Consider the following 22,733-nt stretch of genomic DNA (forward strand, 5'->3'; position numbering starts at 1 on the left):
CCCTCACTTCTCTTTTGTACTACACTTCATATTCAGTAGACCTACGTTCAGCTCTCACTCTTGCTCACTCTTGCTTTCTTTGTTCTCACATTGAGATCTTCTATCTATGCTTCTATCTTCTTAGCTGGCTCCTAGCCACATCAAATATTGTAACCTTTGTCCTCTCATAAACACAGGCCAAACACCATATCATGAGCCTTGGTCATCAAATCCAATTCTCACTATAGTATAAGAATCAGAACTTTTAGTCATAACCAGCAGCGCATAGAATGGCTAATGCCTAGTAGTAGTCAGATTGAACATGCTAAAAGCTCTTAGTACTCAATAACAGAAACAAGTGAGCAGTAAAGTACATCCCAGCACGTGGTCAATATATATATTACTGGTGTTGTAAGGAAACTACCATACATACCATACTAATCATACAGCTATGTAGCAATGATACAGAGTGAGCAGCTTCATGCCCCTGCCTGCTCCACCCTCAACCTCCTCCCTCTTCACCTTGCCTTGCCATCTCCCTTTTTGCCTCTGTTTGAGAGGCTCTCCTTTGCCCCATCTCTCTTCATCTTGTGTCAGTCCCCAGTTCATGGGCTAGGTGCAGATTTGCAGCCTGCTTCCCTGGACCTTGTGCACCAGCTATGGTGTCTGTGTCAGCCCTTATGCTGGATTACAGCAGTACAGATTCTAGAAAATATGCCACTCATTTGGGTTTGGGGCATGTGTTGATCGCCAAAAAACAGCCAAACTTGACAGCCCATTTCTTTTGATTGCCAACTCCAAATGGGGCCATTCTATATATCAAATCACATGATAAAGCATGATTTATATAGACATTGTTTGTTGCACCATTTAGTAAAGTTATATTTATGAAATTACTCTTTTATGAAGCTATGGCTAAAATTTTCCATGAAATTTAGGGCAAGGTCTCCCATTTTAGGATATCATTTCTCAAGGGTAGGGATGTGGGGATAGCCCACCTAGGCTATCATTTCTAAAGGGGGTCTCCCAGGAAAAAACAGTTTGGTTCCCCTCAAAGCAGGGCATCAATAAACTCAATGCCATGCTCAAACCCTTTTTATGGGGAGGAGATATGGATCACAAAAAGATAGCCAAAGTCAATTGGTATTTTTATATGCTTCCAAAGCAAGAGAGGGGGCTGGGCAATATCAACATTGAAAGGTCAGCGGTAATCAATGCAATAAAGAGCTGTGACACCAGCTGGTCCTACATCCTCAGGACAAATCTGAACGACACCAGCTGGTCCCTCAAATGCAATAGCTGGAGACATTACCCAGAGGTGGTGCATTTATTTGGCAAGGGACCATGTGCTACCAAAGGTTTGAACTATGGAGGCCTATGTGGAAGGCTTGGGAATCTTTCAAAGCTCACATCAGGTGGAAAGGATTTTCTGCACTTTTACTGCCCATGACTCCATCGGGTTCTCTATCATTTGGGAGGACAAGGCTGTAGGTGATACTTCTTGGAAGCATGCGCTAGGCTGAACAAGGAGGGGTTGAGGACTTGGTGCGACCAATAGGATCATCAGGAGCAGAAAGGGAGCCAGGAGGGGAGCTTAGAACATTGTACAGGTCAAATAGATTTGATATACTTTTGATACAGGATTATGTGACACGGACTCACTATCATGGATGGGGGGGAAGCAGAACTCTTACTGAAAGAGTTGGGTGGTTGTTTCAAAGCAAGTTGTTCCCTATCCCTATTTTCTCAGGGACGTGATGGATGCTCTCAACAGGAAATGGCTGAGAAAGACTCAATTAATATATGGGCTGCTAGGTTTTCCTGAGTATGGGATAGGGGGATACCATTAAAACAGTCTGCCTTCTTTGGTTGATTGTACATAAGGCTGTCAGGACTGGCTGCAAGGCCTTTGTTATAGGCAAGGGATCAGCTTATTGTGGCACGTGTAGCAGGGCACCAAAGGACATAGCTCACCTTTTTATGAACTGCAGGTAATGGAAGAGGGTGTGGGATGAGATTAGGAAGAAGATAGGACCCCTCTCTTACTACTCAACATTGCTTTTGGGAGATGTTCCCATGCAGCACGCAGAACATTGGAATGTTTTCAGAAGTATTGTGATTTGGAACATCTGATTACAAAGAAATGCTATGTTATTCAACCATGAATCCATAGATGCTTGGCCATTGACTTCACAGTGGCTGAAGCAAATAGTAAAGGAGCGTGAGAGAGCAAAATGTGAAGATACACGAATTGTAGTTGCTAGAATGAATAATGAAAGAGTACAAGGGTTGTCAGCATGACAAAACCCTAGGACAACCTAAACTAGGGTTAGAACCCCCCCACACACCTAAACTCAACCACTGATTGTGGTTAGTGGGAAAAACCTTAGATGAGGGCAAAAAGTGCCCCTAACCCTTCTAACAACTATATTACATTGGCACTACCTTAATATTCCAATATTTCCGACACCCCCTTGCAATGACAATGTCTTGATGTACAAGGTATGATCTCATGCATCAAAAAGAAGGAAGCCCAACGCAAAAGGCTTCAAAGTCTTCTTTAGATAGAGCCTTGGTGAAAAGATCTACAAATGATGTGTAGCACACTACATCAAACTGATCTCTCCTGCATGCAACTTCTCTTTGACATCTTGATAATGTATCTTAATATGTTTCTTGTGTGCATGAAACATAGGATTCCATGACCCTGCAATAGCAGTCTGACACCTGTAAGTGAGACTGGGAGGACATGGCTGCAAGCCACCACGAAGGTCAGCCTCAATCGCCTGAGCCACACACATTCTATTCTAGTAGAGAAGGCTGCATTGCACTCGTCTTCACAGGGTAATGTTGCAACACTGTTTCTTGCTCATCCAAGAAATGCATAAACTCCAATAAAGAAACAATTGCCACAAGTGGAGTGTCTGCATGAAAATCCTCAGCCTTGTTGATGTATACATGTTATATGTATGAATGGATATAGAGTGAGAGGGTTTATGACAGGGGATCTTTAAGGCATGGATGTGAAGAGTCCTATAGATCTTCTTGTTCATGAGGAGAAACAAGGTGTGTGTGATGTGATTCACCCTGGCTCCCGTAATAGAAGAGACGTTATCTTCTCTCCCCCCTTTTACATGTTTACTTTGGTATCAAAGCCAATGGAAGGCCTTGTAGATCCCTGAATGAGAGTTAAAGCTTGAAAGAGTGCACTGTCTGTATTGTTTTGATGAGAGGAGTTTATCAAGGAACTTGGGAAAGGAAGCCCTCAGCCCATTCACTTGGAACATCGGGTCCAAGTGTTGAGAAACAGTCCCGTTGGTAACTTTTTCTATGATGTGGCTGTCGACACACCCATACCTTTGTAGAAAGAAATGAACACCTTGCAAATTTGGAGAAGCGTAAGGACATAGAATTGTATGATGAAGGTATCTACAATGCAAATTTAAAAAATCCACGAGCATCGGCACAGGAAAGCCTTCTTCTTGGGTTTTAGCTTTATCTTTTGTAGACTTCATCAATACTCTAATTTTATCACTTGAAAGTTGTGGTAGGTGAGGCTAGTCGCAATGCAGAGAGGAAGCACCATTCGGACTTCTACAACCAGCCATGGGTTGAAGATGCTGTCATTCGTCACTTTAATCGCTGGCCAACAGCAGAACCCACAACACTCGGGTGGAACTCGAAAGAGCACAATGAGTAGGAGTAACAAAGTACAGCGAGAGCTAGAAGCACAGTGAGCAGGAGCAGCGGGCTATGGCCACAAGGCAAGTGTCAGCTCCACAGTAGCAAGAAAGAAGAAAGCTCCTAGGATTCACCTTGTTGCGCTTGAACCCAAGAAAATATCTTCCTTCCCTATGAGAAGAAACTACTGCGGCAGAATCCTGCAAACCCTGGGGCAAGGGAAGCAAGGTGGCTGCATGGTCCTCAAGGAACAGCCACCCAAATTAAGCACTTTGGAAGTTTGAGACCACCAGAACCACATAGCCATTCTGCAAGTGATTGAGTTTTAATTGAGACCTTGTTGTGAGGTTCTTTGTTGAAGTACTTTGGATTTAGACAAGTCCTACAGCGAGATCCCTCTCAAATGCTCAGGACAAGTACCTTTTTCCCGGTGCCTTATGAATAGTTTACTCTTTGTATTGTTTGTAAACATTTAATAGAAGGTACTTTTCTAAAGGGGGAGAAAAAAAGAGCGCTAGGCATTAAATAACAACAACTAATGCTCATTACGATTTGAAAAGTTGCCATTGAGGGTCATTTTTTCTTCTCTTCTAGTCTCGTACAACGCCTATCACCTAGCTATCTAAACTCTATCAATCCACATTTATTGAAAAATTTGAACATTCATCACTTGTCACAAAAAAGAAACATAATAAATAAATCAATAATTAATGATAAATGAAACCATTTTACAAAATGTTAGAAAAGATGTTGATATAAATGCCTACCGAATGGAATCGGATTAGGACGTGAATAGGGAACGCTCATAAGAGATATACCTATTTAGAAAAATGTTGCTGGGGATATGTGACAAGATGAAGAAGAATCAACTAAGCATTTGCAAAACTTTTCTCTATCCAAAGGAATGAATGGGGGCAATGGATGATCAGGTATTATCCCAACCTGAAAAGCAATTTAGAATTAGTCTCTCTCTCTCTCTCTCTCTCTCTCTCACACACACACACACACACACACACACACACACACATGCATGTGCATGCGCACACCTACATGTGAACGCGAGTGCACACGCACACGCGCACACACTTTTTTTTTGTGGAGAAATCTTTGATTGATTATATGAGTAGCAACCTCAAAAAAAAGATGCTACAATTACATCAACTGAAAATTTCAGTATATGCCAAAAAGACCTCATGATCTATGCAGCGGGTCTGCAAGCAATCAAAGAAAGATTGCTGCAGAGAATGCCTAAAAAAGCCAAACAGAGAGAAAGTAGGATCACCAAAGACTTTACAATTCCTATATGTCCATAAAGTCCATAGTGCCCAGTAGCGAACCCAAACGAAGAAAAGATGAAACTCCGATCTGGATGGATGAAACCCAAATAGCCAAAAGAACTTCCCAAACAGAACAGATGGGAATCTCGCTCCCAGGTGCTGTCGAAGCAGATAAAAAAACTCACAAGAGCACGGACAATGCCAAAACAAGTGAGGCACAGTCTCCAAAGAAGCAGAACATCTATGGCAAAGTGCTGGAGCAATGTGTCGATGAGCTAATAGCTGTCCAGATGGAAACACTCCCAAAAGAACTCGCCAAAAGAAAACCTGTTGCCGAAGCGGTACTTTATAGACCCAAAGTTGCTGTAATCTTTTCCTCCACCACTTGGCTGGGCGATGCATTCGCCAAACAGAATCACCTCTCTCTGAAACCCAAGGTTGAGGCAAAAGGATTTTATACAATGCAGGTACAGTAATCTGAGATAGCCTCAAAGGACGAGAAGAGGACCGTGGAGAAGTCAAAGTCCAATCTTCCAGTCGGCGGTCCTGGAGTTCCAAAGGAGGAATCGGAACAAAGGACGAAAGCATAGAAGTAATTTATCGCCACAAAGGACGATAATGAGAGCCCAATCCATATGTAGTGGCTGCTAGAGAAAAGGGGAGCACAGTACCAGCATCCGAGGTGATGCCTTTAAACGAGACAAAGTAGGAACGTCGAGGTTCCTGTAAAGCCAAGGGAGGCTGAAAGACTTTCGACCAATGAATGCTTTCAGCTCTCAAAGAATTCCCAAGCAAAGATTGCCGTCCATTCCATTCCAAATGAGAAAGAACATGCTTCCAGTCAAGAAGCAAGCGGGAGACAAAAGGGCATCCAGGCAAAGTGCCATCACTGCAACCAAAAAAGAAATCCCTGTGATTGAGTTGCCAATGACCAAACGCAGAAATACTGATATGAGTGACCGAAGTCCTAATCATAAGAGCCCAAGGCTGATCACCTTGCAGAAATTGCAGCAATGTTTTTCCCCTGTGGGCAAGAATATGCACATGAATATCTGTGATGTTCAATCCACCATGCATCTTGGGAGAACAAATGTGATGCATCAAAAGCAGCCTGAGACTTTTTCTGCCATGTTTAGATCACCAGAAGAGTTCCATAAAGACAGACATGAAAGATGTAAGATCTGCATTAGTGAACATGATCAATAGCAAGTAAAATTGAATATATGCCACAAGGATGGACTACACTATTCGAAGACGAACGTGCAAAGGCTAGGTTGCCAGTTTCCAATACTCAAGCTTTTTCCGGAGCTTAGCCAAAACCCAATCAGTTTGTTGTCGACGAGTGAGTTCCCACCCCAAAGGGTAACCAAGATGACGAACAAACTGAGTGGGTGGAATGATATCCCCGGGCCATAATAGACTATACCAGTCTTTGGAATGCAAAGGGAGCAGCTTAGACTGCTAAAAATTAACATAAAGACCAGCTGCCAAACCATAAATAGAGAGGGCCTGCATCAAGGAACCAAGATCATGGGGCGTATTCTTCGGGGTAAAGAAAGAATCATCAGCATAAGCTTGAGCAACCATGCTGCGATTAGCATCCAATTCCAAGCCATGAAGTGATCCTGTAGCCACAAGATGATCAATATATTGTAGCATAGGATGAGTAGCAATGGCATACAGTAAAGCACTGAGAGGGCATCCCTGGCGGACCGAACAACGAAGAGTCCACTCATTAGACATATCCCCAGAGATAATGCAAGCCGCATTGCTATCTCTGTAAAGCCAGTAAATAACCTGCTGCATTTTTTGTCCAAACCCCAAAGCTCGCATAGTTTGCAAGATGAAATCCCATTGAACTGTGTCAAAGGCTTTTGCAATATCTACCTGCAAGAGTAGAACATCCTACTGCGTGTATTTGGCATATTCAATCCCAATACAAGCATTGGCAATGTTATCTGTGATATGGCGACGTGGAACAAAGCCATATTGGGAGGGATGCAACCCATCATGCAAATAACCTTTAATCTGATCAACCACCATTTTGGCAATGATCTTGTAAATGACTCGCATGAGCGTGATTGGCCTCCAATCACCCAATGAATCACATAGCTGCTTTTTTGGAATCAGCTTGAGAAGACCCTTTTTCCATGACAAAGGCATCTGCTGATTTTGCCATGCTGTATTTACCATTTGCAGCAAGGTGAATTTAAGAAGATCCCAGAATGCAAGAAAAAATTCAACAGAGAGACCATCCCATCCTAGAGATTTCCATCTGCCATAGGATCTCAGTGCATCAGACAATTCCCTTTCAGTGAAGGGATGTTCAAGTTCCAAAGCCTGAGCATCAGACAGAATTGAATGAATATGCTGCAAAAGAAGCTGACGTGCAGACACGACCCGAGGAGAAAGAGTATCCAGATGCCCAAAATAAGTGGAGAAGTGCTGCACACATAAATCAGCAAGCTCTGAACGAGATGTTGACCAAGAACCATCAGGCATCCGGATCCAACAGATATTGGCAGCCTGTCTTTTGTAGTCTAAACTCTTAAAAAATTGCTTGGAAGAGCAGCCTTTATCCAAAAATGCCCGTTGTCTAGATCGAAATTCCCATTTAGCAAGCTTTCTGCGATCATTAGATTAAAGAGAGAATTGAGCCTGACATAAGAGCATGCTTTCCTCTAAAGACAAAGGGCGAAGATGAGCAAGCTCAGTCAAACTCTGACATGTAAATTTGGCATGTGCTACAGTCTCCCTTGTGGCTTGCATATAGGATTTGCCATAATCTCGAATAACTGCTTGCATCCGAGCAACAAAAGCCTGCCAGGCATAATCCAAACCAATGCGTATCTGACGAGAGAGAGGCTGAATAGCATCAGAGACCAAGGCTTTAAAGTCAGCATGCTCCAGATAACTATTATTAATCAGCAAAAGCCTTCGGCAAGGCAATCTGTCAGTGGAAAATTCATGTAAGGAAAGCCTCAACCAAAGAGGTGCATGATCCAAATGTGTGAAAGCATGATCAACCCAAATTTGACAAGTAAAGGCATCACAATGCTGTGGATCAATCTGATACCATCTGGCCAAGCGTGCCCGATAAGAAGATTGAGCATTATGCTGAAAGGTATAACCTGAAAGCATGGGCTGTAATTCCTTCCAGAGATCAACCAGGCGCAACTGAAGCAAAAAATCAGACCATGCCTGTGTTTCAGAAGCCAACATATGAGTGTGGCCTGAGGTGTTGTCACCCGATTGAGGGGCATTATTAAAGTCACCACAAATGAAGGCATGTTGTCGCCATGGATAAGTATGCATGGCAGCCAAGATCAAAGCTTTATCACGAGAAGACTGGGGGGCATAAACTGATGCAAATTCAAAAATTTTCCCTTGAACAAGGCATTGAACAATAATCCATCTACCATGGCGATCATTGAGAGCCACAACAGGTTGAAGGTCGTGCTTTACCAAAAAAGCCACACCAGAAAAGGAGTGCTCTCCAGCATAGAAGATATCATAACCAGCAAAATGGCCTATTTGACCAGCATACATATGCTGATTATGCTCTTGCAAAGCAATTATATCAGGCTGCAATTGCCTGATATACATCCAGACCAGTTTCCATTTGCGACCATCACACATTCCTTGTACATTGAGAGTAACACACTTTAGATGATCAAGCATATTTACGGTTATGGGACAGGTATGTACAGCAACTAACGGGCTGTCTACGTCTGCATTTCCACCTCAATGTCCGGGTCTCTGCCCTGGGATGAAACATCAGCCTGAGGAGAGGACAAAAGTGCAGCAACTTCTTCTTCAGGAAACAAGGTCCGATTTGCAGTCACAACAGCCCAGGTCAAGCCAACATCAGAGTTTTCAGCAGGTGTTTTCCCATGAGAGGATGCACCACTCCAAGTTTGAGAAGGCAAAGGTCGCCTGGGGGAGATCACTTTGCGAGGAGTTTGCCATCCATCAGTCAAAAATTTTTCCCCCTTCCCCTGAGGTGGAGAGGACAAAGGCACAGGAAAAGAAGCATTACCATGTGAGACAGCGGGGGCTTTGCCTTTGTCTTGAACAGAGAAAAACTGTTTGACCCCTTTGTTTTTTACCACAGAAGAGGCATTTGCATTCTTATTCAAAGGCTGAACCATTTCAGCTTGCACTGGCATCCGTGGAGCTCGGGAAGGGCATTGTGAAGCCATGTGCCCAAATGGCTTGCATTCAAAGCAAGCACCTGCAAACAGCCCCCACTTGAGCTTATAAAAGGCACTCCCCATGGAAACATTATTCACAGTAACCGAGTATGAAGTTGGAGTGATATGATATGTATCCCACAAAATGCAGAAGCGATTCGAATTTCCATTGGGTCGCGGTGGACATACCACCTTACCGAGGGAAGCTGCAATTTTAGGTAGAAGAGAAGACAAGCATTGAGGAAAATCCACAACTTCTACCCAAACAAGGCAACGATGCTGAATCAATGCCTGATAATCCCGGGTGGAAGACCAGGGCAGAACATGGACCATCTGCTGGCCATAGAAAAGAGGAGAGTGCTCCAGCAAAACCTGACGGTACTCCTCATCAGCCATGATGATCTCAAAAAAGCCCCTCGCTGCATAATGAACTTTTTTGACATAAGAACCACCCAGGGTTCGAGTCAACCAATTCCCAACATCTGCAGCAGCAGGCATCCGTCTTGGGAAGAAAATTATAATGGCATGCTTTGCATACTCCTTAACTGGATCAAATATATCATCCACTTCCACCATAATGCTAGTGGTGGGAAGTGGATCTTTCCAACCTTTAGTGGTGGAAGTGGATCTTTCCAACCTTTACGGGTGTCTTCAAACCCTTCATGCATAACCTCATAAACAAGCTGAGCCTCAGCACAGTCATGAAGGGAATCATCTGAATCCATTACCTGTTTTTGTTTCTTGTTGGAAACCGACTTGTCTTTGTGAAAGGTTTTCTCATAGGAATAATCTGCCATTCGAGTTAAGGAAAAAACTTGGAAGCAGCAACGCTCTACAAGGAGGAAAGCACATCATGTATAAAATTGTACGGTTTTTTCTTGGCTGTACGGACAAAATCGTACGGATTTTTGACAGTACGAAAAAAAATTCTGACGTGTAAACTGTACTGACTTCCCCGACTGTACGGACAAAACTGTACGGAATTTTCTGAGTGTATGGACAAACTCGTACGGTTTTTGACAGTAAAAAAAGAAAATTCTGACATGCACACTGTACGGACTTCCCCAACTGTACGGACAAAATCGTACGGGTTTTTGACAATACGAAAAAAAAAATTTGGATTTTCTGACAGAGCGTACAGACAGAAAACGGACGTCAAAAGGAACCTCGAGGGTGTCAAACTGAGGGAGAAACAAGCAACTGTAGCGTGGGAGCACGAGGGCTAGCACGGAATCTCACTCCCTCTCTCTGTCACCCCCCCCACCCACACACACACACACCTCACACACACACACACACATACACACACACACATGCTCACACACTTATTTTGAAGTGATCGATCTAAAATATTCTCCCGCTTTAAAGCCACCATAAAAAATAGTCTTCTCTCCCTCTCTCTCTCTCTCTCTCACACACACACACACACGCGCGCGCGCACTTCTTTTTTTTTTGCGAAACTAAAAACATTATATTATGAAACATCCATTTTACAACAGGGCAGTGCTTGAGAAAAGAGCCAATGCCCTATCTATCAGAAACAGTAAAAGAAAAGCTGAATGCAAGAAACATCCAAATCTTCCTCATGCAAGGCATCGAATAAGGACTGCCACAATGAGGCTTGGAAGAACTCATAAGGGTACTGAAGAGATGAATTCAGAAATGCATGATTTCGTTCAAGCCAGAGGGTCCATAAAGCCCAGTATTTGATCCAATGAAAGAAAAGAGAATACTGTGACAAAGAAGCTGATAATCTGCCAAACATTCAGAAAAACTTCGAGAACTTGTGCTGGAAATCTGAGAGAGAAAAAATAGGAGATCTTGTCCAAAAGTTCTCTGGAATTTGAACAAAATCACAATAAGTGCTGAATACTCTCAGGAGTCTGATGACATCTTGGGCAAAGAGGAGAGGCAATCCGTCTTTGAGCCAATTTCACTCCCACTGGAAAAATACCAACAATACATCTCCAGAAAAAGAGTCTCTGTTTTAATGGCATTTTCAACTTCCATGTTAATTTCAATTTTCCTTTCCACCAAGTTAAAGACTTATTCAGATGCCAAAGAGCATTTGCATGATGAGCAATCCATGGAGGAGGTAAAATCAATCGATAAGCCTGTATGGAAGTCAATAGATGCAAAGGCTGAGAGGATAATCCTGGACTTAGAGACTGAAGAACACACTATGTGTCCAATCAAGTCCCAAAACCATCCTAAAAGAAATGAAATGTCATCAAGAGAAAAGGAATGCTTTTCATGTCTGGCCTACCGTTTCAACTTATGCACAAGCTACTTTATGAGTAATGTTCAAGGATTTGGCATTTTGTTACTAATTGTTCTAGGAGTTTCATTCTAAATTAGTTTACAAAATTATGCAACATGGTGTTCTATGCTTTTTGAACCAATGAAAACGAAAATTTACAATAATCAAACCTTTGAAAGCACATTTACCAAAAATGTATATAGTTTCCTATTTTACATGACTCTTAGTTGAAGAGTGAGAGAGGGTTACATGGATCAACATATGATAGTGGCATACAGGTGAGCCCCTATGCTAGTTTGCTCCAAAGATTACGTGTTTCATATCTTGTTATGACAATTCTAAAAGAGATTTTACAAAATATCAAATCGAATTGCTAAGTGTTGGCTATGACAAGCAATGGAAGCTCAAAAATGGAAGCAAGAAGGAGAAAAACGAGATGCTGTAATAGATTCCTGCAAAACTGAGAGTGAAGGCTCAAGGGAGAGCCAACATAACAAAACCCTAGGGTTAACTGTCCTAACTAGACTAAGTATCCGAACTGACCTAGATGGTACATGTACTAATTGTACCAATAGTCCTAACTGAATATAACTAGGCCTACAAGGCACATACCAAGGCATAAGTGGCACCTATGGATAGCCCATAGAATGGCCTACAAACCCCCCTCCATGGTATGGGCTGAAGTATCCTGCACATGGATCAGGATACCTAAATATCTAATGTCATGGTTGCACATGTTCGTCCTGTAGGGATATAGCAACCTATGACTGTACAGAGTACAACAGATCAAGTTACAAAAGGTACTAAGTTTAAAGCTTGCCGAAAATCCTCAAACTTAGGTCGAGGTAGAGCCTTCGTAAAAAGATCTGCCAAGTTGTCTTTAATGGGAACATAAGACAGCTTAATATCACCTGCGGATAATCGCTCTCTAACATAGTGATAGTGAACCTCAATATGCTTTGTGCGAGCAAGCAAAACAGGATTCCCTACAACAGCCAAAGCACTCTAACTATCAGTGAAGATGACGGTAGGAGCAGTTTGACATGCACAAAGATTTGCAAGTAGCTTTCGAAGCCAAACACACTCCACTATAGCTGTAAAAGCTGCTCTGTACTCAGCTTCACCGCTATAAGTAGCAATTGTACTCTGCTTCTTATTGAACCAAGAAACACATGAAGTACCAAGGATAAAACAGTTGCTAGTATGTGACACGCGAGTGTCCGGACAACCAGCCCAATCACTATCCATGAATCCATGCATGACAAGTGAAGTATCAACCCCATAAAGAAGGCCTAAATGCTGAGTGCCTTTGAGATATCTGAAAACACGCTTCACGGCATGCCAATGGTGCATAGATGGGTTGTGCATATATCTGCTCAACTGTGAGACAGCATACTGTAGAGCAAGTCTCATATGGCATAGATAAATCAAACAACCAATTTCTTGCTGATGGAGAGTGACATCACATGTACCGCTGCCGAGACCTCAAACACTCACAAGTGTGTAGAAACCTGCAAGACCAACAGGAATGAGGGCTCAAGAGGTTGCCAAACAGCTTGCGAAAGCTGTCAATGGCTGTGGGAATGAATTCCCAACCTGCTCTGATACCACTGTTGGCTTTGACAAGCAATGGAAGCTCAAAAATGAAAGCAAGAAGGAGAAAAACAAGATGCTGTAATAGATTGCTGCAAAATTGAGAGTGAAGGCTCAAGGGAGAGCCAACATAACAAAACCCTAGGGCTAACTGCCCTAACTGAACTAAGTGTCCTAACTGACCTAGGTGGTACATGTATTGATTGTACCAATAGTGCTAACTGACTATAACTAGGCCTACAAGGCACATACCAAGGAATAAGTGGCACCTATGGATAGCCCATAGAATGGCCTACACTAAGTTGTTCTCCAAATACTACTCGAAAATGTATACCCCAAAATGGGTTGTATAATGAAAACATGCAAGAAGTTTATGCAATGAGGAATGATCTAGATAGTGTGCCAAGTCTCAAAGTTAATGTCTAGAGAATTACACAAAAGAAGAAAATGAGGGTTGTAGCTTGCACCAAAAGTTGTCTTAAGATTCTATATGGTAGTTATTTAGTAGAATTCTAGTAGGGATAAACTCAGTTAATTATAGCCATACTGGACCTATTTCATAGTATCACAGAGCACACTGATCACTATAATTAGTGCTCTAGATCAATGAAAGTTCTGATAAGGGTTCATTCCTGAACAAGGCTACTTGTTCAAGGAAACGCAAACAATACTCTCTTCAACAAAGCAACTCATTTCCCAGACTGTGCCGAGGGATGGGCGTGAGTTTTTTGGCAGACCTATGATCAGCCGTGAGCGCTGTCTCAATCCATTTGGTAGCTGCCCGTTGCAATCCAGTTGGTAGCTGCTATAGCTACATGGAATTACAGTCTGCTACCTACATTTGGTAGTTGCTGGCTACATGGAATTACAGTCTGCAAACTTTCTCTCTAATCATTAGAAAACACCTCAACAAGTTGTAAGCTAAATAGATACTGCGGAGGGTCATCATGCTCCTCCATCATATGGAGACATCCCTTAACTATCTTAGCTTGCTTCTAAGTTCAGGCTCCCCCATTATGATTTTGCAATAGATCTCAATTTCATTTGAGCTTCAGACATCCTCTATTTATGTGACATTTACCAATATTTATTTTGATTTTGTCTTTTTTTTTAAAATTGATAGTCGTCCTGTTATTCATGAAGCACCATTGTTGTTTAAATTCCATCTGATAAGGAGAGCCTGCCGATTTCTGAGCTGCTGCAAACATGATCATATCCATATCCTTGGACACATTTGTGTATTGAATATTGCCACCAGAATGACATCACTAGTAGCAGTAAATAGGATTCAGAACCACAGTATTCACCTTATCTATATCGACACGTGCTGGTGTTTCATACCGTGCAATAGTTACAGCCATCCCTGAACCATCTGAAAGCTCAAAAACTGATTGTATTTTTCTGAAAACAAGTAGAGAACCGTTAGCTCAACATCTTCTACTTGCTAAGTGTACTGTCCTCAAATCACAAGAAAGGAGACCCAAGGCCAAGAATGCTCAGGAGTTAACAAATTTACCCTTTACCAAAAGTTGGCTCTCCCAAGATGACAGCTCTTTTGTTATCTTTCAAAGCACCTGCTAAGATTTCGCTGGCGCTAGCAGTTCCTTTGTTCACCTGTTAGCCCCACAACACATGAGTACACAACCCTAACACAACATGGTAAGATCAAATTATTAATCTAGAAAGGTAATGCAAATAGACACAAACCAAAATATCTCAAATTATGGAGAGAAACAAATGAATATCAGGCTGTGATCATAAAACAGCTTACATCACACCACAAAAGTCTCAAAGCTATCTTAGATATGCATTCTAAAATTGGGTTAACAAATAATTTTCCGGGAAAATTATGAGATAGATGTAGAAATTGAAGGGAGCCCAACACATTGCTTATAGGGCTAGTGATAAATACCATTGCAAAGTCAATGGACTTGAAAATGTTATTGCTAGGATTCTTCAACCACCCGTGATAGAAGTAGCCATCTCAAATACTCATGCTATCGATAAATGTTGGATAACATCCCAATGGCAAAGGAAGAAAAACGACAAAATCAAAGAATGAAAGAAACAGCCCATGTCGAGACTGAGGAGCAAGGAATGGCAGAAAATATAGACTTATTTTCAAGAGAAGGGCTGGGGGATAGTAAAAAGAGCGAGAGAAGAGAGAGAGATCATGATGCTACCAAGCAAAGTCACGAAGTGCAATACCAATGGTTTTGAGAGAGACATAGAATTGCTAAGAAAGAATTGAAAGCAATGTAATCATGAAAGCCCTATTGTCTTTTTGTTTTTCTGAATAGATACAAATCTCGGTATCCCAAAGGATGCCTTGATTTTCAATGTTCCCTCGAGGGGCAGCTTATCCAAGTCCAAGGATGAAGATGTTCTCGTGGACGTGGTTTTTGATCTAGTCAGAGTTTTGGGTCATGTGGAGCAATGTTTCTTGACTTCAGATTGGTATCTACAATAGAGTTTTGGATCATGGAGAATTTGTCTTTATACGAAAGTGTCGCCATAAAGTATTTGCAAGGGGACCCTTGGGGAGTGGGAGTTGATTGGTGCAAGGAACCATGAGAAGAGCGTCCCTATCTTGCACTACACGGTTAGCAATGCCACGAGGTTTCAGCTCAGTCTTACAGGCCCGTCAGAGCTCCTCCTTGGGAGAGCTTTCAGATTTTTATAGTCTTGCAGAAATCTTTTTAGAGAAGACTTTGGAAGTCTGTAAGGAATAAACAAATCAATATTTTCATTTAGCTTTCCATGGAGAGATTGCAGTGAACTTGTGGAGGCCCATGTTTGGATCAGCCCCTACTTGCCCTCACTACCTTTTTGTTGAGAAGTCCATTCAACAGTCAATATTTTCTTTTGGATTTCTATTCATGGAGGGATTGCAATGGACTTGTGGAGGCTCATGTTTGGATAACCCCGTACTTGCCCTCACTATCTTTTTGTTGAGGAGTCCATTCAACAGTCAATATTTTCTTTTGGCTTTCTATTCATGGAGGGATTACAATGGACTTGTGGAGGCCCATGTTTGGATAACCCCCTACTTGCCCTCGCTAACTTTTTGTTGAAGAGTACATTCAACATTATGGGATCAAGTAGGCAAAGATTATATTCAAAAGGGATTGTTAGACTCTTGAGTACTTTTGTTCCCTCCCCCATCTTCATGACTTGGGGTCTGGTGGCTTGGCTCTCTCTTTCAGGGCCTCAGATCTTTTATGAGATGCATAGCTCCTCTTGGCCTCTTTCAATTCAACGACATTAAGATGATGTTCCTCCTCCTTACAAACCTACACATGCGTTGGTGGATACTTCCTAGGAGAGCCTAGTGAGAATTTCAACAAGGTACATATGAAGATCTAGATGCACAAAGGCACTTGATGGTTCCCAGATCCACCCTTCTCACATTTGGCCTCTATTTGGACAGATACTGTGGACACTCTAGCGGCCATTTGTTGAGCATGCAGGGGCATTCCCAAGCAAGCTTTGCCAAGAGAATCAGCTTCCTTAGGGAGTGGAGTGGCTCCCTTGTTTTGTCAAAGTCCACCCCAAGTTTGAGGTGGCATTTTCAGCCTCAACCTTGGTTCTTTACTGGCTCTTTTTTATGAGCAGATTGTTGACCCACTCAATGTATTCTATTTTTGTGCTATGAATGAAGTATTTTTGCCATGAGCATTGCTCCTGGGGCTTTTCCCATACTTAATAGAAGCCTTTCATTGGGGAAAAATAATGTATAAATGTATGCTCTCACACATACACATATTCACACGCCTACACATACATAAGAATCAGATTATTCAAAGGTCCTGCTTCTATCAAAACTCCAAAGGTGAAGGCATCGTAAGGAGATGGCTAATGTTTGAAAGGGATGTTGGAGATATCATAGCCAAGGAGTGTGGTGATGTGATGCGTTGGTGTGTAGTTCTAGGAGTTCTTATACTAGTTCATGTGTGTGAGTCACTTGTGAGTGCCACGTATCACTATGGGACTTGTCCCATATGCACTTGGTGCAAGTGTGTGAGTGTGTAGCCTATAAGGCTTGTACTTCTCATGATTATGAATAAGATAACCTTTCGATATGTATTTATTTATGTATCATTTCCTCACACCCTAACCTTCTCTCTCCCTCTCTCTCCACCATGTTTCTAACAAGGGTGGGGGGGGTGGGAGATAATAAAACAGTAGTGCATAGTCACTTCACCCTATCTACAGCTATTTGAGAAAGACGGGAGCACTAGATGGTAGGTAAGAAATCTAAGGGATCATAGTTAATATGGCAGCCACAGAAAGAATATCAAGAATTATCACAAGGTCACAAATGGTAGCAAAGAGTAGGATTAGACCTCTCTTAGGGGAAGAGGACATGAGATCCAACAGCTCTCATGTGGCAAGCTGAAAGCTTGATGCTGTCCTTCTTGGCATTGGCAGCCTGTACGCTAATACTTAGGAGCAATGAAAGGAATGAGTGTACTTGTATTAGTATAGAATGAATGAAGAAATACAGCTGGATCCCCTTTATATAATTTTAGGAAAGCGGGCCAGCACACCCATGCTTATGGGATTAGTACAACAAGCTGCGATGTGGCAAGCCCACAATCAAACCTAGAACCTCTATTAAAAGTACAAGAGAGTACCAAAGTAGTTACAATGAATGAGACCCCTTTATTAAGGCAAAATGGGCCCATTTAATTAGCTGACTGCTAACCCTAGAGTTCCTACTGTTACAATCCCCTCCTAGTTACAGAAATTTTGTCCTCAAAATGAATACCAATGATACAACAGACTGAAAAGAAGAGAGCATACGTACTCTGGCCTGCCATAAGTAGGGAAACCTTCAAGTCAGCTCAATATATCTAGAAACTGCTGCAAAATGCCATGTGGAATCCTCCTCTATAAGCCTTTCCACTTCATGTAGTATTCCAGCAAGACCTTGTTCCTGAGGATTTTCTCTCTATAACCCAATATCCTTTTTGGAATATACTCTATGTGGCTAGATTCATCCATAGGAGGCAACTCTGTCGCAATTGGAATTTCTGTCCCTACATGCTTCTTAAGTGGATACATGGAATACATAATGAATCTTGGTAGTAAGGGGCAGCCCCACTTGTAGACTAGGTCACCAACCCTTCTAATATTTCTGTAGGGACCATAGAACCTGTGGGCCAACTTGGTGTTGGTGTTCCCATTTAGTGAGGCATATCTATGTATATGCAGCCTGAGATATGCTCACTCTCCCTCCTGGAATCCCACATGCCTTCTTTTCTGATCTGCGTACTCCATTCTAGATTGTGCCCTGAAGAGATTATCCTTGGCCAGCTGTAGGATGGCTTGCATTCTGTCCACTTCATCCTGCACATGCTGATTAAGAAGGATTTGATCTCTAATGATAGAAGGGAATTGGACTTGGCATCCATACAAAGCCTCAAATGGAGGCATGCCAATAGAGGTATGCTTTGTCAAAAGTTCTGCCAGGCACAACCATCTATCCCAAGACTTCTGTGTCTCAAAACCAAAGTGCCTCAAATACTCTCCTACCCACTTATTAACCCTTTCTGATTGACCATCTGATTGGGGATGATATGCTGTGCTAGGTGTCAAATTTGTCCCTATCTGTGAGAAGAGCTCCTTCCAAAAACAGCTCATGAACTTGACATCCCTATCACTTACTATCTCTTGTGGGAGACCATGCAACCTGAATATATTCTCTACAAATTGGTTGGCCACTTGTGAGGACGTATACGTGGTTTTGGTAGGCATAAAGTGGGCTGTCTTGGTCATCCTATCCAACACCACTAAGATACTATTTCATCCTTTTGCTGTAGTGGGCAGACTAGTAATGAAATCCATACAATTATGTGTCCACTTCCCCTTAGAAATGAGTCCTGAGAAGGTAGCTGGGGCCTTTGTGAGGCCAAAAGGCATCACCTTGAATACATAGTGTCCTCTTTCTGTCTTCAAGACTGTTTTGTATTCATCACCCTTATCTGATGGTAGCCTGACCTTAGTCAATCTTGGAGTAGTACTTAGAACCCTTAAGCTCATCCAATAAAGTGACTATCAACCTGTTTTTGATAGTCACTTTATTGAGCTCTTTGTAATCAATACTCATGCTGAAGGCACCATCTTTCTTCTTCACCAATAAGACACGGGATGCAAATGGGGACTGACCAGGGGTGATGAAACCCTTGTCCATCAGCTCTTGAATCTGAGTGGCCATTTCTTCTTTTTCAGCTTTTGACAGCCTGTAAGGTGCCTTCTTGATAGGTCTGGTTCCCTCCTCTAGATAGATGGCATGATCCACTTCTCTTTAAGGGGGGTAGACCAGGAGGGTTTCTCTGAATATATCTTTATATCGCTTAACAATTGCAGCATGTCCACATCATTGACTTTGAAGTCCTTAAGAAGTTTTCTGAGTACTTCCCGCTTCCAACTTCATAGCAAATAGGCTAACCCCCACCTTGAGAAGCCTCCTTACTTGCTTAACTGCCACCATTTATAATTTCTGAGATTGAATTCCGGATAAACAAACCTCCTTGCCCATGTCTAGGAAAGTCATGGTCATGTCCTGCAAATTCATATTTAATTTACCTAGAGCCTTGAGCCAGTCACAGCCAAGTATTATGTCAATAGGTCCCAGATTCAAAGAAAAGAGATCAATAGTACATGAATACTCTGAGGATAGATTAATTGCAACATCAGGACAGATCCCCTGACTAGTGGTAAAGGTGCCATCAGCTATCAACCGTTAGGTACGAGGTAGATCATCCATTGGCAGCTTCAATGAGTGGATAGACTTAGCATTTACAAAACTATAAGTGCTTCCACTATCCACCAACACATAAGCATCTTATGCGGATTTGGTGAGCATTGGTATCGGAGGTGTTGGCCAGAGCGTAGCTGCATGCACGTGCAACGGGTGTCTCTACCTCAAGTGCGGGTGTCGATGTAACTGTGTTAGGAGGGTTAGAGATGTGTTAGTATTGTAGGGACCATCATGTTAATAGCGCCATCCGACTAACCGTTGGACCAAGCACAACGCTCCACACAAAACGGCTAGCTACGACCAAAGCTCCAAACAATGCCATCAATTGTAATTCAATGGGCAATGAACCACTAAGCAAGCGGAAGATACGAATGAGGTATCCTGCTCCTTAATTCTGAAGGTGGTGGGACTGCTTATACCCTCGAGCATTGCCCAAGAAATCTCTTCATCACTAACAGCCCCATTGCCCTCAGCTTCTTTGCATGGCTCATAACAATCCATGGTATTCTCAAGATTCCATGTCCTTGAGCCATCCATGGCTCTCAGCTCACCATCAGTAAATGTTACGCTCAAGTTGAGGTAACATGACCTCGGAAGGGTCAGTCGACATTTTCCTTTAAAGGATCAATGTTTGTATTATATTTGTTTGGGCTTCATGTAAATGATCAAAAAGGAATCAAGGTCAAGGTCCTTGGTGAGGGTAACATGGCACTAGACTAGGTGGATCTAAGGCTAAGGGGCCTAAATGCATGAAATGTGCCAAGGGGCAAATGGTTTCAATGATATCCCAAGAGAGGGGTAAATGATGCATTTAGGAGGGACCCTAGAATGAAGACATGTGGCATACTAGATCCATCTAGGGAATTTTGGGGCTTGGTGGAATTTGTAAGCAGGAGCCTTCACGTAGCGAAAGATATAGAGAGCTTACTACCACCGAGGTTGGTTGGGAGGATAATCCTTGTGCCTATGCCCGTGATTGAGTAAACGTTTAGGCGTGGATAGAATTTCACGTATCATTTGGTATCAAAGCGTGCACGTGGATCATGAGAGTTGGAGCGTGACTAGCTGGAAGAGCTATGGCCGTGTATAGGTGTGCTATGGTGCATCATTGCAGAAGTCGCTGAAGAGCGGCGTGTAGAGGTGATTGGCTGAGCTCGCTGGCAAGACTTTGGTGGGAAGCCTTAGGTGCTTGACTGGAGGTTGTGCACGTTGCTTAGGGTCGTCATTTGCAAAGCCCGTGGTTGGAATGTTGCTTAGTCGTTGGAGAGCTGCTGGTCGTGGTCTTTGGGCTCGTCGCTGAAGAGCAGTTGTTGGAGTATCTGCTCAAGCCGATAGTTGGAGTTGCCCGTTGTATTGCTCGCAAGGTCGTTTATTAGCAGACGTTGTCGCAAGTGTACAACTTGGTACCTTCATGGCTCTTTGGCATCACGTGAGGAATTTGGTTAGTGCTGAAGACTGGGACAGAACATTATATGATTGGCGGGCGTTCGTATCGTGGGTCGATTGCGGTGCAAAGTCCGTGAGTAAAATAGTCACGTAGATCAGTGTTCTTCGTCATCGAATTGATCACTTTGGAATGAGAAAGATGACGCATTCTACCATGCGTAAATTCAATCGTGACTGCTGATATGCACTAGATGTGGAAAAGCTGCGTATTTTTTAATTGGGTTGGATGCTGCCTTCATGCTTAGGGCTCTCATCATTTGAAGGCGAGGTTACTGGAGTTACGACTACCTACAGAGAGCTACTGTGAGGTCACCAGACTTGCTTGTGACATTTTGTTGTTGGAGATTTCGGTTATCATCGAGTACTATGCAGATAACAGACGATAACTGTTGAAGTGAGAGCTGGGGTATTTTGGGTCTCCAACGAGGGTGTAGCTGAGCCACAGCAGGAATATTCATTTGGTTCAAATACAGGAACAACTTGATCTCTCTATGCTACATGAATGACCAGGGAGTTTTCTATGCCTTCTAAGTTTATTTGCCTCCGTGTTTAAGTTAATTCAGATTGTAGGAGTTTCCCTAGCATAGGGAAAAGTGGATTTGGTTACAGTGTGATATATGCATGGTTAGCTGTAAATTTGGAAGTTGGACTTTCGATTTGTAAATACAGTTTTAAGCAGTGTTTTATTTATTATTATTTTTAAAAAAAACCACACCCATTGACCAAAATGTAAGTAGAAGAAGAAGCTTCTAGGGTGGATCCCGTAGAGTCAGGAGTACGGCCGACCCCGCAGGTGTCGCGCCCAGCAGGCCATACACTTTCTGGCAGAATTGCAATGTTAGAAGATGCCTTGCAGCAAATTTTAGCGCAACAGTTACAAGCAAATGTAGGGCAATCTGAGCTCAAGAAAATGGTTCATAGTATGTCTGCTAGACCATCTCGAGAAGAGAAAGGTAAATCTCTAATGGAGCCTGGAACCAGTGTTCATACGGTCGAGCCTAGGAGGGCTAAGGTGCCTAATATTGCCAATTATAGGCCAGAAAAGTATTCTGGTCGGATGTCTGACCGTAGTTCCAATATCATAGAGACCTGGTTACACAAATGCAGATTCTGAAACCTCTATAATCATACTCACCTAGGACTGATTTAACTTTGCATGCCCTGTTGTGATCCACTATCCACTTCTCACCACAACTAAAACAAATTCCTTTCTTCCTCCTCTCATCCATTAGGGACTGAGATGACTGTTTGTGAACCTCCTTCTTTGCCTTATCATTATCTAAGTGTATATAGTCCTTGCCAAAAGTATTAGTCTTTGAAACCTTGACAATGGCTTTAACCTAATACACCATAAGCTGGTTGAGATGGCTTGGAGCCCACATGAAATTTCTGATCACCAATGGGATTTCTCCAATTATGATCCACAGTACATGACACCTGAAAGGTCCCAATCCCAATAGACCTCTCCCTGGAGTAGTATTTGGGCTCATATAGTTTTGCTAGCTGCATTTTCTCATCCAATGACTTGCGTTTAGATG

General features: G+C 42.5%; 1 protein-coding gene across 5 annotated transcripts in view; it reads right to left on the reverse strand.

The window, feature by feature from the left end:
* Nucleotides 1–4,408: 4,408 nt before the first annotated feature.
* Nucleotides 4,409–22,733, reverse strand: part of LOC147899447 (carboxyl-terminal-processing peptidase 2, chloroplastic-like) — a 156,963-nt gene continuing 138,638 nt past the window's right edge. For 3 of the 5 annotated variants that reach the window (XM_087378393.1, XM_087378392.1, XM_087378394.1), the window contains exons 13-15: nt 14,500–14,597; nt 14,291–14,384; nt 4,409–4,602 (exon numbers count right to left, since the gene is read on the reverse strand). In XM_087378393.1, the coding sequence (XP_087234519.1) occupies nt 4,483–4,602; nt 14,291–14,384; nt 14,500–14,597 (312 nt within the window). In that variant the 3' untranslated portion in view covers nt 4,409–4,482. The remainder of the gene's footprint in view (nt 4,603–14,290; nt 14,385–14,499; nt 14,598–22,733) is intronic. The other 2 variants (XM_087378396.1, XM_087378395.1) reach the window with 2 other exon arrangements.

The sequence above is a fragment of the Dipteris shenzhenensis genome, chromosome 8 (genome assembly GCF_047967505.1).
Source record: "Dipteris shenzhenensis isolate YYH24624 ecotype China chromosome 8, Dip_SZ_1.0, whole genome shotgun sequence".
NCBI classification, from domain to species: Eukaryota; Viridiplantae; Streptophyta; class Polypodiopsida; order Gleicheniales; family Dipteridaceae; genus Dipteris; species Dipteris shenzhenensis.